The 19,310-nt window shown below is 41.7% G+C and overlaps 1 protein-coding gene across 1 annotated transcript in view; it reads left to right on the top strand.

The window, feature by feature from the left end:
- The window catches only part of MAGI1 (membrane associated guanylate kinase, WW and PDZ domain containing 1), a 609,319-nt gene extending 594,065 nt beyond the window's left edge, over window positions 1-15,254 (top strand). The window contains exons 20-24 of the mRNA XM_024747645.1: window positions 4,582-4,675; window positions 4,809-4,869; window positions 5,840-5,983; window positions 8,299-8,437; window positions 12,538-15,254. Coding sequence (XP_024603413.1) covers window positions 4,582-4,675; window positions 4,809-4,869; window positions 5,840-5,983; window positions 8,299-8,437; window positions 12,538-13,289 — 1,190 coding nt within the window. The 3' untranslated portion in view covers window positions 13,290-15,254. The remainder of the gene's footprint in view (window positions 1-4,581; window positions 4,676-4,808; window positions 4,870-5,839; window positions 5,984-8,298; window positions 8,438-12,537) is intronic.
- The last annotated feature ends 4,056 nt before the right edge of the window (window positions 15,255-19,310 follow it).

The raw sequence follows: 19,310 nt of genomic DNA, 5'->3' as shown, positions 1-19,310 counted from the left end.
AAATAAAGAAAGAAAGAAGGAATAAAAATAAAATAGAAATATATTATTTAAATGTAGTCTTTTTTCTCCTGAAGTCTTTTTAAATTTTTTTTTTATTGGAGTATAGTTGATTAACAGTGTTGTGTTAGTTTCAGGTGTACAGCAAAAGTGATTCAGTTATGCATATACACGTATCTGTTTTTGTACTTCACATCTCTCTGATTTAAAGTATTTGCTTGTATAGGTAATAGGGCTTGGCAACATAGATAGTGCTATTTCCTTGGCAAAGGCCTAAAAGAGTTTACTTATTTAATAGAAAGCTCTGTGGATATGATAGCTAGCATATACTCGGGCAAGAAGAGCAGGGTTTCCATCGTATACATTTTAAAAGTCTCCCAAAACTTTTCATATATTTATGGCATTTAAATTTTCAAATGCTCCCTTCAGATATTTATTACATATGTGTTTATGCATTAAAATATTTATGAAAGGAATGATTGTATCCGTGGTCGACTTGCTTGGCCTTGTAATGTGGATTCCATAAGGATGGCTAAGGATATTCACATGGGAGCAAGGTTGGAATTGTAATCACTTGTCACGGAGATAACTTGAAACCCAAGATAGGCGGCGCTCCTGTCAGGAGTTAGTGCCCTGATTTAGCATGGCACCGTGACAGTGCCTTGAGAGCTAGGATATGCTCGTCTTGATACACGATTGCTGTAGAAAGTGTAGTAATATCCATTTTCATTCCTCTGGGAGAGCTAAAGCCAGGTGTGAACACTGTTTAAGAAAGGATGTAGGGCACTTTTTGGAATTTATCATGAAAATAGCCAATCTGTCCATCTATCTGCTTTGGAGTTTTAAAAGTCAAATACCTTGACACCCCTTTATAAAACTGCCTCTAGGGTGTACTCTTATATCAAGCCCTTTTACATTTTTTTTATTATATGGGGCAAATTTTGCTTTGGGATAGAGATATAAATTTGTGAGAATGGACTTCATCTCTGTATTTTAAAAAGCTGGAGAGAATTTCAGCACATACTGTCTTGGTTTAATTCTAAACGAAGATGTAAAAGCTCATTTAAAAACATAAGCTTATATTAATAGATATTAAAAAAGCGTCCTGGAAATCTAGGGTATACTGAAAGTTATTTTAGTGCTCGGAGATGGCCCAGGAAGTCTAGAATTCAAAACCAGGGTATTTTGTATCTTAATTAATCTCTGATACTGCTTAGTGAAGTTGGTGGTACTTACACAGGAAGGTAAAAGTACTTGCTTATTTGAAGAGAATATACCAATCCGATACGATTTCTGTGATACCAGTGCATAATTCCCTTGTAAACAGAATGAAACTAAAAGTTAACTATCAGGCAGGCCCTTGGTTTAACTCCCATTGCCTCCACTTGCTCTCTGGAAGACCTTGGACATGTTGCCTACTTATTCTAAGCCTCAGTGTCTCTATCTATAAAGTGGGGGTAACTAATTGCACCTATTTCGTTGAGTTGTGAGGATGAAATGAAATAGCACATGTGATAATGCACCTAACACAGTGCTTGGCGTGTTGGAAACAATTGAGATATGGTGGTTGTACATAGATTAAGGAAAACAAGCAAAAGGAGAAAAATTCAGTGGGCTCAGCTAGGCATTTGCATATTAAATGTTAATTTTTGAAATGCTTAAAATTAAGCTTCAATCCAAAACAGATTTGCATATAAATATGTGAAAAGTAGCAAAGGAATGATGGAAGGAAAATTAATAAAAATTCTATTTATACGTTTGTTGAGTGATTATTATATCTCATCAAACCTTGAAAATGGCATAAGTATTAAAATGGTTTGAGAATGGGATCTGCCCTGCCTAGAAAACTCTGGCTACCAAAAACACCCAAGAGGGACTTCCCTGGTGGTCTAATGGCTAAGGCTCTGGGCTCCCAATGCAGGGGGCCTGGGTTCGATCCCTGGTCAGGGAACTAGATCCCACATGCCGGAACTGAGACCTGGCACGGCCAAACAAACAAACAAATAAATAAATAAATCTTACTGGTTTTAAGCTTTTTAAAAAAAACAACAACAAAAAAACACCCAAGAACTCTAAAGGGGAACCTCTGCACAATTGAGTAATTATAATCACTTTAATTACAAGGGAACATTCTTTCTGGTATCCTGATGATGATTTCCCCATGGCCCTAGCAATCTTGTGATTTCCCAGAGAGTCTCCATAAAATTAATTACAATGAGCAGTATGAAGTTTTTAAAAATCCACGTTTATGAAACTACTGGCAAATCACATTGACAGGCTGTGCGGTCTCCTAGTCCTTTGTACGGGCACAGCAGGCAGACTTTATGAAATACCACTTAGATTTATCGCCTTGGTTGTGCCGCTTAACTGCAGTCATAAAAATGGACTAATAATATACTCAATATTGTGATAACAGTAATAAATACATGCCACCCATAAAAAAGATGCTCATCATTTTTTGAGCAGTTTTTATGTGCCAGGCATGAGCCCAAACACTTTCCTCCCAGGTAATCTTTGCACCAGTGTTCTTAGATATTTCTGTTATGCTGTATGTGTAGATGAGGAGACGGAGGCATGGAAAGTTTAAGTAACTTTGCCTCAAGTCCCAGCCAGTAAGTTGCAGAGTTTGGGTTGCAAAGCCAGGTAGTCTGACTCTAGAATCTGACCTTATAACTATTACGCCTGACAAGCTTAAGAAGTACCACTTCCCCACCTTGGAGGGTCACAAAGCGTATTGGCACAGTTAAGGGTCCACAGGAGAAACAAAACACAGACACACAAAAACATTTCTCTCTGTGTCACCCACTATTTTTCACCCTATTGGACCACAGATTACTGTTCCCTCAGAATCTGGAGCAACATTTGGTAAAACAGATTCTGTGGGAGACATCATCCTAAAGCATGAACTGGATTCACATTTTAGTTCATCTGGTCTAGTTACATTTTCTTACTAATCTTGCACCTTCGCTGTCCAGATCATAATCTTTAGAGCTCGAATAGAAACTGTTAAAATCGTATTTCAACTTTCTAATTTTGCAGAGTTCAAATAACTTATACACGTTACCACAGTAATAAATACAAAGTAGAAGTAGTAGCAAGGGCCACAGCTACAGCCAGTGTGTATTGAGTGCTTACTACATGTCAGGTACTGTGCTAAACATTTCATATATTTTTACCCAAGAAAAGGGAATTATTGTCATCATCCCCTTCTATCAGATGAGGAAAACAAGGCACACAGCTAATGAGTGGGGGACAAAGGGATTTGAACCTGGGTCTGATCTCCAGCCCTTGCTTTTAACGCCTATGTGTAATGAAAATAAAATAACAGGAAGTCAGACCTAATCTGAGTAGTATTTTTAGGAAAGTAAAATGGAAGATTTTTGGGGATTCTACCTTAGGAAAGTAAAATCCCAAAAACTTAGGATTAGTGAGATGTCCATAGAAACTTGGTTATACATGATGGGTAGATACATGTATTCCACAAACACTGGAGTGCCCACTGTGAACCACAGGACTCGTAGACACTTGTAGATTTCACAGCACACTGTGAATTAAATGGGCATTTATAGGCTAATCTAAGAACTTCACCACCACATTTAGCATTTTCTTGATTAGAAAACGTGTGCCAAGTTCCAAACAGTCAACCTAAAAATAAATATTAATAGTGTAACTTGCTCATAGTTGCTTACTATCTGCCTTGACCTTAATGGAGAAATAATTAGTAATAGAACATACAACTATTACAATGTGAATGATTGTATTTTCATATATGCATGTTGGTTTGCGATCTATAGGCATGTTCATGAGTGTTTTCAAATTCTGGGTCTCCAAACTCCCAGAGATCAATGAAGTTGCTTATGAATGTGTTTAGTGGAGAAGAAAGGCAATTTTCATAAGAATATAATCATATCCATTACATTAGGGTGGCTTCCTGATCTGTACAACTTAGATTTATAAACTCCAGCTCTAACTCATGCAAGTTTTAAAATGAACTCTTCGTGAGTGAATCTAGGCGAGGTCTCACAAGAATTCCACATTTTTAGTTGTGCTTCATTTTGTAAAAGCTTTGGGGAAGAAAGTAGATGTTATGTGCGTGTGTGTTTAACAAGATGTTAGCGCACTTTTGATTTTAATAGTCACATGAGAAAATCAAACAGACTCACTAAAGATCGCTGAAAAGTTGCAGGAAACATTAGCAGAGACATTATCAGCCTGTAGAATTATGGGAAATAATTCTGGTGTGGTGCCACGATTTGATGGGCCTGCCCTTTATAAGTGATGGGGGAAGAGTGAAAGGCACCTACCTTGGCTACAATTTTAAAGTACCATTTTCTTGGGTAAACTCTTTCTTTCATTTGTGGAGATGTCTGATTGGGAGGAGGGTAATGGGAGTGTACGTGGCTCACATCATAGAAGATCTTAGAATGGTCCTTTAAACTCTTGTTGAGAAATTCAGTTCAAAACTGTTTGAAGTGATGACGGAGAAGCCAGATAGAATTCACAGGTGAGGCTTCTGCACACCTCCTGGTGTGACAGTGTCTTCTCTGGGGCCTTCATTTCCTGATGCTCTGTCTTACCCTGCAGAGTCTTCAAATGCCACTTTGCTGACCAATGCGGAGAAGATTGCCACCATCACCACCACACACACCCCTTCGCAGCAAGGGGCCCAGGAGACCAGGTCAGACATGGCTTTGGTTTCTTTTGTTACTTTCAAGGGGAAAAAGTAACTCCTGTTGTGGCGATGCTCCTCCTTGATTCTTTCTCTGTCTCCCCGTGGGTTGCTCTTATACTTTTATCTCTCGCTTCAGCAGGAATACCACCAAACCAAAGCCGGAATCTCAGTTTGAGTTCAAAGCACCCCAGGGAACACAGGTGAGGGCCATTTCTCTTTCTTCCTTGTTGGCTTGGTGTGTTTCCTTCCAGCTTTCTAAAGCTGTTTTTACCAGGTATCTTCTATAAGGTACCCTCAATTAAGATAAATAACTTTTTGTGAGGGGTATGTACTAAACATGTACTCATATTGGTTTATCAAGGAAATGACATTTTATTTTACTACCTTTGAAAAATATTCCTAGACATCCTTTTCTAGGCAGGGCTTGGGGGGAAACCCAAACAAAATAAAAGCTATAATTGTCTCGAGGATTGGTGATCAGAGAAAGAGCAAAACAGCTCATGTCTCGTCATGGTACTCATAAAGGCATTTATGTCAAGAAAATGTCTTTTTGTTAAGGTGTTTCTCAGACTTGTGAATTTCAGGTGAGACCCCTTAAAGCTACCCAGCTGTCACACGAGGTGGTAATGGAGGGTGCACAAGTAATAGCAGGTGAAGCAAATTTGGGAAACATGGGGTGATACAGAGTTAAATAGGTTTTTTTCTCCCCCCGACTGGCCTTCTCAGAGTCTTCCCTAATCCGTTCCCGATTCTCCTTAATCAGCATGGGTACCACTGTCCAGATGTGTGGAGGTAGTTGTTGGTATCCTAACGATGAGATGTTTTCAGACGTTGGGCAGGGAGGCTGAATACCCAGAAATGTGCTGGATGGTATTATTTAATGAAGGATTTTCCTGCCCCAAATGCAAGTTGCAGCCTCACCGATTAAACTTTAATATATGCGTGTTGGCACGCAATCTGTATGCACACTCATGAATGTTTTCACATTCCGGATCTCCAAACTCCTAAGGTTAATTGATATTAATAAACAATCAAGAACCACCAAGAAGGGGATAGAAACTGTGCCTTTGTGTCAAATGAGCATAATGGAGAATGTTGGGGAAGAGGGAGAGAGAAATGTGTGTGGATTTAAGTCCTCCCAGAATGACTGCACTTAATTTCTTTGAATAGGAGCAAGATTTTTACACTGTGGAACTGGAAAGAGGTGCCAAGGGATTTGGCTTTAGTCTTCGAGGCGGCCGAGAGTATAACATGGACCTCTACGTTCTGCGCTTAGCAGAGGACGGTCCTGCAGAAAGGTGTGGAAAGATGAGGGTAAGTAGGGAGAGGCGTCTGGAGTGGACATAAAGAAGTCATCTGCAGTGACTTCTTGACATCCTATGGTTAGAACCTGCACGTTCATGAGAATTACATGTTTCTAAAGCTTTCAGGACACTCCAAGTGCAGGACTCCCACCCTAGCATAAATCTCTCCCTCAAGCATAGTTAGTTGTAGCTGCTAAAGTTAGGTGAGCTCTTCCAACTCTGAGGTTGAGTGAAGGATTAAAGTCACTTATGAACTTATTAACATGGATATTGTCTGAATCCCATCTCCATAGTTCTTTTACTTAATCTCATGGGGCAGGCACATCACTTCCCAGGGATTCCTGGGTATCCCAGCATGCTTCAAGAGCAGGAAGAGCAGTGTGGTTCTGTAAGTTTTGGGTGGTGAGCCCCATGCAGTCTGTAGCTAGCCACTGCCGCCTCCCCCTAGGCCTCGGGAATGATTTAACACTCTGCATTAGCAGAGGGCCAAGGAGTCCGTGGCGTGACTATTCAGGGTCACTAGGTAGTCATCAAAGCTGCAAAATTTAAATGCACGTGTGCCAAAAGTCCAGTCTGTTCTGTTTAGATATCTAATACCTCTTACCACGTATGAATATGTTTGTCTCCTGGGCAGATCAGATGATTAGAAAAGAAAAAATCATCTGCTCATTAGAGATAGGGGGCATAGATGGAGACATACATAGGGAACAATTTGCAAGGAATTAAAGAAATTGAGAGTCAGGTCAGGAAATCAAAAAAGTGATTAAAATTAGCCCTGAGCAGAAAGAGGGAAAAGAGTGACCAAAGGTGGGGAATTTAATGCTTGGAACTTAAGACAGAATCTTGAAATTTATGTTTCTTCAGACTGAATTTTTTAATGAGCTTTTTTTTTTTAATTGAGAAGGTAGACCATGAATGTGATTTTTAAAAATTAAAGGAAACTGGTGCATAGTAAGAATATAGTTTCCAGGGTCAAATTAATATACCAGTTTCTTGTATATCCTTCCTCTATGCATACACATGCATAATTTGTGCATATATGGTGGTTTATATTCCTTTTGTTTATATTTCAAACACATGGCATATGCTTTTCCATGTCTTTACTCACTTTAAAAAGTTTTCGATTGAAAGAAATACCACTATTATGATATTTTGTATAATGTTGTGTAGTTCACAAGACATATTGTAATATTCAATTGGACCCCCTCAGCATGGTAGGCATGGGTTGTTATCCTCCCCTTATACAGATGAGGAAGTGAACTCCAAAAAGTAAAGGACTTAGCCAAGATCACTTAGCTAACAAGTGATAGGACTCAAATTTAGTCCTTTAAACTCCAAAGCCAGTCCTCTCCTCTTCTACCTTCTAGAATATGTGCTCCATGAGAGCAAGGATCTGGCCTGTCTTGTTTACTCCTTTGCCTCCAGTGCCTGGAATAGTCGCTGACTCCTAGTAAATGCTGCAATCAATGTATCAGCCAGGAGTGTGGTCTCATCTGAAGGCTCAGCTGGGGAAGGATCTGCCTCTAAAGGTCGCTCACAGGGTTGTTGGTAGGACTAGTGCACTTTGGGCTGTTGGCCCAAGCCATCCCTCATTTCCTTATCGTAGACTCTGTAGGGCATCTCACAGCATACATCAGAATGAACAATTGAGAGAACAAAAGAGGACAAGTAAGATAGAAGCCAAGGGACTTCCCTGGTGGTCCAGTGGTTAAGATTCTGTGCTTCCACTGCAGGGGGTGTAGGTTCAAACCCTGCTCAGGGAACAGATCCTGCATGCCGTGAGTTGTGGCTGAAAAAAAAATTTTTTTTTAATAAATGAAATACTCTTTAAAAAAGACAGAAGCCAAAACCATGTTGTAACCTTATCTTTGAATTGACCTCCCATCACATTTGCCATATTGTTTGTTAGAAGTAAGTGACTAATTCCAGCCCACATCCGAAGGAAAGGGGATTACACAGCATATGAATTCAAGGAGGCAGGGATCATTGGGAGCCATCCTAGAAACTGTCTGCCACATCCGCCTCCCCTCAACAATTGATATTCCCTTTGCTACTTTATTTCTTTTAGCACTTAACACTGTCTAGTGTACATGCATTTTTATAATTTTCTTATTGTCTTTACCCCACTAGAATACCATCTCCATGAGGACAGGGATTTGGGGGGTTTTTCACTGCTGTATCCTAAACAATAGAAGATTTTTCTGGAACATGTTCAGTAAATAGTTAGTGAGTCAATAAATGAAAGAATGTAAAATTACAAAGCACCTCAATAGCTGGTGAAACCCTTTTGTGATCTTCTCACTTGGCTCTCTCTTGCTTTGGCAGGTTGGTGATGAAATTTTAGAGATCAATGGCGAGACCACCAAAAACATGAAGCATTCTCGGGCTATTGAACTGATTAAGAACGGTGGCCGCAGAGTGCGTCTGTTTCTGAAGCGGGGAGACGGCTCCGTACCAGAATATGGTGGGTCAAACTATGAAAACATTCCTTCCTTCCCTGGCATGACTCCATGAATTTGTCTCCAGAACTGCAGCAGGAAAGTCTTTTTGTTTCCCCTATTCACCAGTGTCTTACCAGCCTCTCGCACCATGTGATTATTTGCCTCGCTTGTTCTGAAATCTCTACACCTTTCATCCTTTTGCTTGCTTACGTGGACTGGGGCATGGCCTAAGACGAGCTCTTTATAGCCCCCTTTCTGATAATCAGAGAGAACATTTTGTCTAGTCCGACCAAGAGCGAAGGAATGTTTGTTTGAACTGTGCCAAACTGTTTCGCAGATCCAATTCTTAGCACAAAATGACTCTACTCCTTTTAAGAAGCAGGAAAGCAGGTTTCCTGAGTGATATGTTGAGGCACAATTCTTTTTATTCTCTCTCTTTCTTTTTTGGTTACTTGATATCTTTATTCAAGAGGCGTGAAATTTGGAGATGATTTGGGGGCCTTGCTCACCTCCTTGATGCTCTGTATGCAATACTTCTGCATCCCCCCCCACTGGTCCCTACCCCACATCAGACCACCTGAGCCCACTGCTAAAAACAAACAAAACTGTTGGTATATTAACCATATGTTTTTAGGTGATAAAGGATGAAATCGATTCCCAGTGCCCATCGTGAGGGAAACACATTACTATACCTTTCCTGTGAGGAAAGCCAGCTTTTACATAGAGTTCCTTTGTCATATCTGTAGACATGATTTGACTAAACAGCAATGCTCTTCACCTAGCCTGGTGTTCTGATGGTGAAATATTGTATATTATAATGATTGCATCCTATTTATTTGAGATTCTTGTTTAAAATTAAATAAAAAAAAAAAAAAAAAAAAAGCTATGCCCTAGATGTAGGGCTTTTCTTCCCAACCAAAGGTCTACAAAAGTTTCTATAGAAACTGTGATTGAATGGTCCCCGTATACGTTGGTCCCCTTTATTAGGGATTTATCTGTTGTCACCCTCTTCTCTGAAAGTCATTTGGCACAATTCCCAGTTGCATTTTGGACTTGATGAGATACTTAATTCAGGTGCAGCTCAAGGAGAAGGATAACCCCTTTGAAGGACAGCTTTCCCAGGTGTTGGGCATTCATGCAGGTGCAAAATACAAGGGGCCCAAGGTGGGGGGGGGGTGGATGGGATGGGATGGGTATCAGATGAGGCCCCTTGAGACATGGCCAACCATGGGGGAGGTATTTTGACAACATTAAGATGCCACAGCTGTGCGCTGTCCTAAACCTTGACCATAGGTGTATCGATGCCACTGAAACTGTGTAACATTATCTCCCTTTTCTGTCTTCCCTATGCTTCTGTTGGATGTGATCTTTCATTTGCGAGTCATCGTCAGTAACCTGTGTACCTTCTCAAAACCTCTGTCTGTTGCACTGAGGATGAAAATCCAACACTAACAAATGTTCTTTGGGCTAAAAATAAAGATCATTGAAATACACAGTTTTTTTCCAAGAAGGGTTGAACGTGCCAGGGTTGTGCTACTGTAATGTCTCCATGTGTCATTGGGACTAAATCTCTCTAATTCTATTGATTAGAATCACAAATGGGTTATAATATGTTAAGTTCCAATATTTTTCTGACTTGATTGGAACCTGCTTCTCTGTGAGGCTATTTTTGTAATGAGTTTTTTGTACTTAATTTAACTGCCGTGGTCTTGGGGGAGGGGGGATGGAGGGAGATGGGGGAGGGAACTTTGTTCCTTTGTTGTTTTTTGTTAATGCTCTCCTATGCCAGCCTGTCATTGTTCCAGTTGTTTGAAAAAGAAAAAAAAAAGAAAAAAAGAAAAAAGGATGCATCCATTGTCTGGGTTCTCGAGTCACTTTATCTGGCTGTCTGAAAACGTCACTGTTCTGATTTTGGTCTCTGCAGCCTTATTTGAGTGTTGCCTTAGACTGTCTGACTGGACAAATAAACTCTCTTTGCCCTATGTTAACAAATGCAGATTTTTTTTTTTCTTTCCTCTTTGTTATAGGGAATCTAAACGTTCAACTTTTTCTCTTTGTCTCTTTCTCTCTGACTGTTCTTGGTGCTGGGCCCTCCCTTCTACAGCGATGATACCTCCTAATATCGCTGCATGTATGAGAAATGAAAAGCTCGGGGAGGCTTGCTTCTACCTTATGGGCCATAATCAAACTACGGTTTGTAGCTCAATCAATACTAGGTGTTTCTGTGCTGTGGCCTAATTTCCTCATTGCTTCTGCTTTAGCTCTATTTTGATATGTTTGGCAATTCATTCTGAGCACCCTGCGTTCTTTGAATTGTAAGTACACCGCTGACCCTATGGAAGTCTTACTCTCCCTTCTCTTAAAAGTAGGTGTAAGAAATCCCAAGGTTAGATTTATGATAGTCATTGAAGCCCCTTTCCTCACCTAGATCCTAAAATGACTTCATAAGCTTCTGCGTGTGTTAATTCTAGAAGCCTACCCAGCATTCAGAAAAAACAAACCTCAGATCACAAAGCTCTCACTTAGAGGGATGGGGCTTTGATAGACAGGAAGATGAGATTTCCTACTCAGTTATCTCTTGGCAAATGACAGCCCACAGGCCAAATCTTGTCGGCAGCCTGTTTTTGTAAGTAAGTTTTAGTGGCACATCGCCATGCCCATTTCTTTTATGTGTTGTCCATGGCTGCTTTTGCACTATAGTGGCAGGTGAACAGTTGTGACAAACTATGCAGCCTGCCAAACCATAAATATTTTACTCTTTGGCCCTTTACAACTTTTTCCTTTAAAAAGTTTACTGATTCCTGCTCTAGGCTATATTCCTGCTTTTGTTAAAACCCGCCCTAAGTTTTGGGAGATGGTTCGTGAAAGAGACTAATTGCTTAATGTTGACCTTGTTGGCTCATGAAAGATCCTTAAGGGGGCACCCGGGATTCCTTCGCCCCTGTGACTGTGGCCCTGGTTTGCCCTCCGTGCTGCAGCACATCATTTCAGGTACTTTGCCTGGAATGCAATAGTGTGTATGACTTACTGGGTTTAGGTGTGACAAAGCATCCCTGTTTTGAAAAGAGCTGTCATAAATCCGGGATGCTACCTAAAACATTTGCAGCATCATTTCAAATAGTTTAACAGTAAATAGGAGCCCTATGGGTTGCCCTGCTTTTTAATCTATAGACAACTTGAGGTTGTAAGAAGCTGTCCAGTGACTTCACGGCTCAAAGATGTAATTATGGCTGCTTCTATAGCATCAAGAAAAGTGCCTCTATCGAACCCCATCTAATGTCAAATGTGATCCTGACGGCCTCTCTTCCACTCCCTTTTATCTGTCAGCAGACTCTATAGTTTAAAAACAGTTCCTTAAACTTATGCAAAAGTAAAGAAAATAGTTGAACAACATTCACAAAGGTAGAGAGACTGTTAAATGGACCCTCCCATAATGTCACATTTGCCCATCATCAACATCTGGCTGTGTGGCCTCTGTAATCACCAGGCTGGATAACTTTTTTTTTTTAAAGAGAAGTATACTTTGCTTACAGTAAAATGCATAAAGCCTGAGGGTCCAGTGCAGTGAATTTTTACCTCTCTATGCATGCCTTTAATCCCCACCCAGATCAAAACATCAACTCTTTACATTCCCCCAGAAAGTTCCCTTCTGACCCTCCAGGTCAATAGCCCAGGTTGTTTTTAAGCAAATTAAAACAAGTATTCTTTAAAGAAAGGAATATTTTCTGTCATGGGGGCTGGGGGCTGGGGGGGTGGATCAGGGAGGAAGGCGGGTAGAGTGGGGAAAAAAGAGCAGGAGATAGGGTGGGGACATTTTGATACTTTTAGACAGACTATTTGGGTTGTGCCTTTAAAGACTAAACTCATGACTGATGTTACAAGTTCTTTAATGGTCTATGAGTATAAAGAACAGTAGGCTAGCTGTGGAAAGCCACAAGTACCAGTTTTTTAACCCTGACTGGTTGCAGTTATACTTAAGTTAACCAAGAGTCAGTTGGCTTTGATTCTGACTGCTGTAACAGTCGTTTGTTTGTTGTGACTAATGGGATCTCACGTGTGCGGGTGGAGACAGGAGCCGAGGTCCTTGGTACCAAACTGTTGCTCTGGTTTCTCTTCCTCGCAGACCCCAGCAGCGACGGGAACGGCCCTCCCACCGGTCCACAAGGTGTTCCGGAAATGAGGGCCGCGCCCCCCGACCGCCGACAGCATCCATCATTGGAGTCCAGTTATCCACCCGATCTTCACAAATCATCACCACATGGGGAAAAGCGGGCACACGTGAGAGATCCCAAAGGCTGCAGAGAGTATAGCAGACAACCCAACGAACATCACACATGGAACGGAACTTCTAGAAAACCCGACAGTGGGGCTTGCCGACCCAAGGACCGGGCACCCGAGGGACGAAGAGATGCCCAACCCGAGCGGATGGTGACCAATGGCCCCAAGAGGAGGCCCCCGGAGAAGCGGAGGGAGGGCACGAGGAGCGCTGACAACACTTTGGAGAGGAGGGAGAAGCCGGAGAAGAGGGAGGCTTCCCCGGAGAGGAGGCGAGAGCGGTCCCCAACCCGCCGGAGGGACGGCTCCCCCGGCCGGCGGAGGAGGTCTCTCGAGAGACTCTTGGATCAGAGAAGATCTCCGGAGCGCAAGAAAGGAAGCTCGCCCGAAAGGAGAGCCAAATCCACAGACCGGCGGCGGACCAGGTCCCCCGAGCGGAGGAGAGAGCGGTCCCTGGAGAAAAGGAGCAAAGAGGACAAAGGCGGCCACCGAGAGAGGGACGAGACGAGTCTGAAACAGGATGCCGGCCGAAGTTCCAGACATCCCCCGGAGCAGAGAAGGCGACCTTACAAAGAATGTAGCACCGACCTCAGTATCTGAGACCCTGAATCACATTCCAGCCTTTACCGTGTCAAAGGTTCTAAGAGGAAGCTCACAGACCTGAAATGATTTAGTTTCTTACCTAGTGAAGCGTCTGACGTCAGCCTGATGATTCTCTGACTTGCGACAAACATTTGATGCATTTGAAATCTTATAAGAAAAAAATATATATATATGAAAAGTGTTGTGCCTGATGTATCATATTAAAGAAAGTATTTTTAAATGCATACTTTTTTGGAAATTATTTGCCAAATGCTGCCCCCAAGGGATATAAATTTTGTTTCTACATAAACTGTAGAATTGTCAAGAATTGTTCCCTTTTGGGGGGAGCGACCTTTTTCTCTCCTGGTAAAATGGGGCTGTTGATCATCTTCTCCAAGTAAGGAAAATCATTGATCAAGTTTAATTAATTTGATAGAGACTTATGTAGTGAGGTAGTGCTATACTGTAGTTAGGAGTTTTTCTTGAAAAAAAGAAAAGAGCAAAAAGGCAAAAATTATATTTGTAAAAGCTGAGGACTCTTTGGAATGGATTAGGATTGCCGATGATCCTAAAATTAAGCAAACTGTATGAAGAGACTACTATCGCAAATGAAGGGTATTTATAGTTAAACGACACAGCACAAAGAAATGTTATGTTCTCAAGTTATAGTTGGCTCAGAAAACAGTTCGTACTCTCCCTGGCCGTAGAAAGGTGCCAAGAGGAGAAGGTTGGCCGCCATTACCCCAGTGCAGCCCGAGCACAGATGCGCAGGTTCATTAGTATCACCAACATCTAATAGGATTTCATTAAGGCAGTGCCATCACAGCTTTGCCCAACTACTAGAAGGAATGGATAACAAACGCCTTCTGTGTCGTCTTGCCTGATTTGAGGCGGAATAGGAGATGGAATGGGGGACAGTGTGCCTGGCGTGAGGAGTCCTAAGAATTGCCAGTACAGAAAGTATGTTCCCCCATTTTAGCGTAAGCCCGCACTTGCCCTCTGCCAAACTGGGGAGAAGGGAGTCAGTAAGCCTTGTTGGAAGGAACCTCTCTGTTCGTGTTTAAAAGAAATGAGGGTTGGGCATGCTTATTCTTAGAAATGCCAGTTTTCCTTTGGAACCATAATGAAAGTCTTCAGGATGATTGAAAGGGAGAGAAGGATGCGATTTCAGTGGTTCTAGATCTAGCTGGCAAACCTCTGCCCTTATGACCCTGTTCTTTTAGTTTTTCGACAGAGCAAAACATAGTGATTTTTCTTTGATAAAAGACCCATTCTTTTGCTATCTCACAGGAGGTTTGGTTGGGTCGGCTGTAGCCCCAGGATGCGGTTGAAATGGATTACTGCCTAGCTGAGCCAAAACCTTTGCTTGTACCTGTTGGACCACTGCAGCAAACCGCTGCTTACAGTGCATTGTGTATTTCCATAGTACTGTTTTGCATTTTCCATACAGACACAAAACTTTGCAAGTCAATCACTGTTGTTCTCATGGTACTGTTTAAAAAAAAAAAAAAAAGGAAAAAGAAAAAAAATGGAGAAAACCAGCCAATTATTACCATGTGTACAGAGTTAAAAATTGTAATTAATAGAGCCTGTTTTAAAAACAAACAACTGTTGCCTTTTTTTCTTGTATAAAAGAGAATTTATGACACAAAATTTAGCTGTGAGGAATGTGATATGTGTTTATATTTCTGAATATGGAACAAATTGATTCATTGGGATATATTTTACTGTAAACTAAATCAGGTATGTAAAGCTGTTTTAAAAATGGGAGACTATATAAGTAATTCTCTGAAACTTGAGTTGGTTTGAGTATCATCATTTCCTCCATGGTGAGCCTGCTTGTGATTTATTAAGCACTTGTTTGCATTTCTGTTCTTCATTCATTTCTTGTGGTGTGCTATGGACTTAATGCTCTTTCTGTATTGATGAAAAGCAGTATGTGGGCCAATCTTTTTATAAAACACTATGCATATATAAATATTACATTGTTCATAGCTTTATTTGACTTATGGGTTTATACATAACATTAGAATGAATAGCTATCATTGTGTGGACACGCACAAAGCAAGTTTCTTTCCCGGAACAGACACAGTTGTACATTTCTGTAGCTAAAAAAGAGGAAAAAGTCTGTGACTGCTATTTTTATCTTCAGAGTTTTCCATACAGAGCATACATTGAACTACAGTGGTAAGGCGGAGCTGAATAATGATGTTCTTTTTTCATCAATTTCCTAAGAGCCAACTTGGGGATTTTATTCCTAAGGCTCCACTGCTAGAAATTCTCTCATTCTTTCTAGCCAAGTCCATGATGTTAAATGATCGATGCTTTCAGTTGTGGTCCAGAGTTTTAAATAAATGAAATCAAGAGGTGGATTTTTGGAGTACATCGTGAAGTTAACATTTTGATGTCTTTCTTGTTGTCAGAGATGATACTTGACATCTTAAAATCTGTGTGCTACCCACCTGGGCTTGGCTCCGTCTGTGAAGACTTTTGATGTGGCAGTGCCGTCTGAGTTCCACATATCAGATTTGCTTTGGAAATATCGTACTGTACAGGGACTATGCATTAAGCAGAAAGGTAGTGTTTTCTCTGAACTACTGTAACCTTAAATTGGAGACTGATTCTTTTGAGCCTACTTTCCCTAGTTCCACACTTCATGTACATGTCTTGATGAGAGATGATATGGATGAGTATTTTGTATGATTAAATCAAACCCTATAGGAACTTCCCTCCCACCCATGACACAGTCAATGCCTGAAAGAATTTTGTGGGGAGAACTGAACACCCTACTTGTATTTTTTAAGTTTCTTTTGTGAAAGATTTTTTAATGCATTTTTACTGTAAAAAATACATGGAAATGTATGCATTCCATAACCACGATTGCTTCTGGATTGATATCTTTCTTGTCTCCGTGTTATCTCAAATATATCAGGGTCACGTAACCAAGAGAGAGTGTCTGGCTCCCAATGCGATGAAATGTCATACCATTCTGTTGAAAGGGAAGGAATGATGGTCTTGCGATAGTATTGTGCCTTGCTACTCAAAGTTTGGTGCATGGACCAGCTCCCTCCTCATCAGTGGAGAGCATGTTAGAAATTCAGAGTCTCAGGCCCCGCCCTCGACCTACTGAGTCAGAATGTGCTTTAAACAAGATCCCCAGCTAATATGAATGCCTGTGAAAGTTTGAGCTGCATGGTATTGCACAGAACCCTGGTGATAAAGCAAAACCTGCCAAGCCAAGAGTTACGTCACCTCCTAACTGTGTGATATTGGGCCAGTTCCTTAACCTCTTTTTAAGAATCAGTTTCCTCATCTTCGAAGGGGCAGACGTCATGGAGTTGTAAAAGGAAATGGAAGTGCTTAGCACACCTCTGACAATCAGAAAAATCCCCAGTAAATCCACTAAACTTTTTTTGAGGAGGATTTTCTTCATGGCGGTCGGTATTCTACTCCTTTTCATTGTCCTGGTTTATTTTCCAATCAAAACGAAGAAATACTTTCTCACTCTATGAAAATGGGGAAGAAGGACTTCTGTTTTAATTATAAAGTTAATGAACAATGTGGTTCAAACTACTTCACAAGTATAAAAATTACACTTACCAGTGTTTTGAGATAGGAGTCCAAAATGCCTTGCTTTGAAAGTTAAGATGAAAATAATCTCAAAACGTATGTTTTGGAGATAGAGATGTATGTGGATTTAGACATACTTTTTTTTGTGCGGTACGCGGGCCTCTCACTGTTGTGGGCTCTCCCGCTGCGGAGCACAGGCTCCGGACGCGCAGGCTCAGCGGCCATGGCTCACGGGCCCAGCCGCTCCGCGGCACGCGGGATCCTCCCGGACCGGGGCACGAACCCGTATCCCCTGCATCGGCAGGCGGACTGTCAGCCACTGCGCCACCAGGGAAGCCCTAGTCATGCTTTTAACTAGATGAAAAGGCTAATCAGTTAGTGAGTGATTCAACATGTATTCTGGTTGATCATGTTCGTAACCCTTTCCAATTTCCTTGCAGTTTTTGGATTGTTCCTTTGTGTGGCTTAGTAATTAGGATTTTCCTACAGAACCTGAGTTCCTGGGCACTCAAAACGGTATTGTGTGTGATACTATGTTGCTTTATTTTGTCACCGGCATGGTGATTATGGACACTGCTCACTTCCCAAATATCTCTTTTGGTATCTAAAATGGTCCCTGACTTAACTGACAATTGAAACTATTTGTAAAACCCTTACATCGCACAAGTTCTTTGCCTGCCATAAATGGTCACACCAAAAAGAAGGTACTGAGACTCAGTGAGAGCTCAGGATTTTTCCTGCTTGTGGGCAGTCTGAGACCACCTGAGGTGGTCTGCATCAATCATGAAAGGAAGAGCCCTTCCAAGTTCCTCCAGGTGATTTCTCTTATCGTCCCTCAACATCATCAGCATGTGGGTGTTCAGCACAATAGATGCTAGTGCTTTTGGAATATGTGTCATTACAAACGAATGACAAAGCTGGCCCTTTCCAACAGTTATTTGTTTTTCTTTTTCTTTTTGCAGGAGTGGGCCTTCTGTGAAAATGTTTTGACTAGTTCCACCCAGTGATGTCTTTAATGATTGTGCTCATTGGTGGGGGCAGGAGTGGTTTGATTTTACTTCTCTAGTGCAGGTACTAAGTGATCACTAAAGCCAAAGTGCAAGGTCTTTTTGAAAGTACATAGATTTAAGATTTAAGGTGGTGAAACCGCACAACTCAGGTTGGGACTTGAACCCACTGTCTTTTAATTGAGATCTCAGGACTGGTCTCAGAACTTAATGAAACTCAGGTTCTTTATGTCTCCTCACAGAAGGAATTCAGTGAGAGACAAAGTGATAGGTAAGAAGTGGATTTATTTAGAGAGATCCACATTCCGTAGGCAGAATGCGATCATCTCAAAAGGCAAGAGCGGCCCCCAGGGCATGGGGTCACCTCAGAAAGTGAGAGTGGCCAAGGGAGAAAAACACTCGGCAGAGTGTGGACCATTTCAGAAGGCAAGAGGCCCCGAAATATGGGGTGGTTAGTTTTTACGGGCTAGGTAATTTTTTGGGGGGAGGCCATGCCCCATGGCTTGAGGGATCTTAGTTACCCCCACCAGGTATCAAACCCAAGCCATGGCAGTGAAAGCGCTGAGTCCTAACCACTGGACCGCCAGGGAATTCCCTGGGGTGGGTAATGTCGTAGGCTTATGAGTGGGAGGATTATTCCAACTATTTAGGGGGGAGGGGCGGGGATTTCCAGGGATTGGGCCCCTGCCCACTTTTTGGCCTTTTATGGTTAGCCTCGGAACTGTCATGGCACTGGTGGGCGTGTCGTTTAGCTAATGTATTATAATGAATGTCCAATGAGGCTCAAGGGCCACAGGAAGTAGAACCTTCCGCCATCTTAGACCTAGTCGGTTCTAACCAGTTTCCTCTATGTCGTGCCCTGCCCCCTTCCCTCCAGTTTCAGCGGTATTAACAGTAAACGCTGGAGTTTTGCATGTGACTGCTACCTCGTACTCTCACCTTTCCGACTAACTGATAAATCTTCATTGACACATCAGGAAATAACAACTTGCTCAGCACAGCCTGGCCCTCTAAATGCCACACCACACGGGTAAACACTGCCCTTTTTGTATTTATCTCTCAGGTAAGAAATTCTCTTTGATCTCCTAGGATCCTAGAGGTGAAGGGAAAAGAGCTCAGAAAGGCTGCTGAATTAATTTCTATATGTGTAAGAGGCAAGACTGTGACTCATTTATTCTTTTTTTTTAACATCTTTATTGGAGTATAATTGCTTTACATTGTTGTGTTAGTTGCTGCTGTATAACAAAAGGAATCAGCTATATGCATACATATATCCCCATATCCCCTCCCTCTTGCGTCTCCCTCCCACCCTCCCTATCCCACCCCTCTAGGTGGTGACAAAGCACCGAGCTGATCTCCCTGTGCTGTGCGGCTGCTTCCCACTAGCTATCTATTTTACGTTTGGTAGTGTATATATGTCCATGCCACTGTCTCACTTCGTCTCATCTTACCCTTCCCCCTC

Source organism: Neophocaena asiaeorientalis, unplaced genomic scaffold (assembly GCF_003031525.2).
Source record: "Neophocaena asiaeorientalis asiaeorientalis breed wild unplaced genomic scaffold, Neophocaena_asiaeorientalis_V1.1 scaffold495, whole genome shotgun sequence".
Classification (NCBI taxonomy): domain Eukaryota; kingdom Metazoa; phylum Chordata; class Mammalia; order Artiodactyla; family Phocoenidae; genus Neophocaena; species Neophocaena asiaeorientalis.
This window is presented reverse-complemented; position numbering and strand designations above follow the sequence as displayed.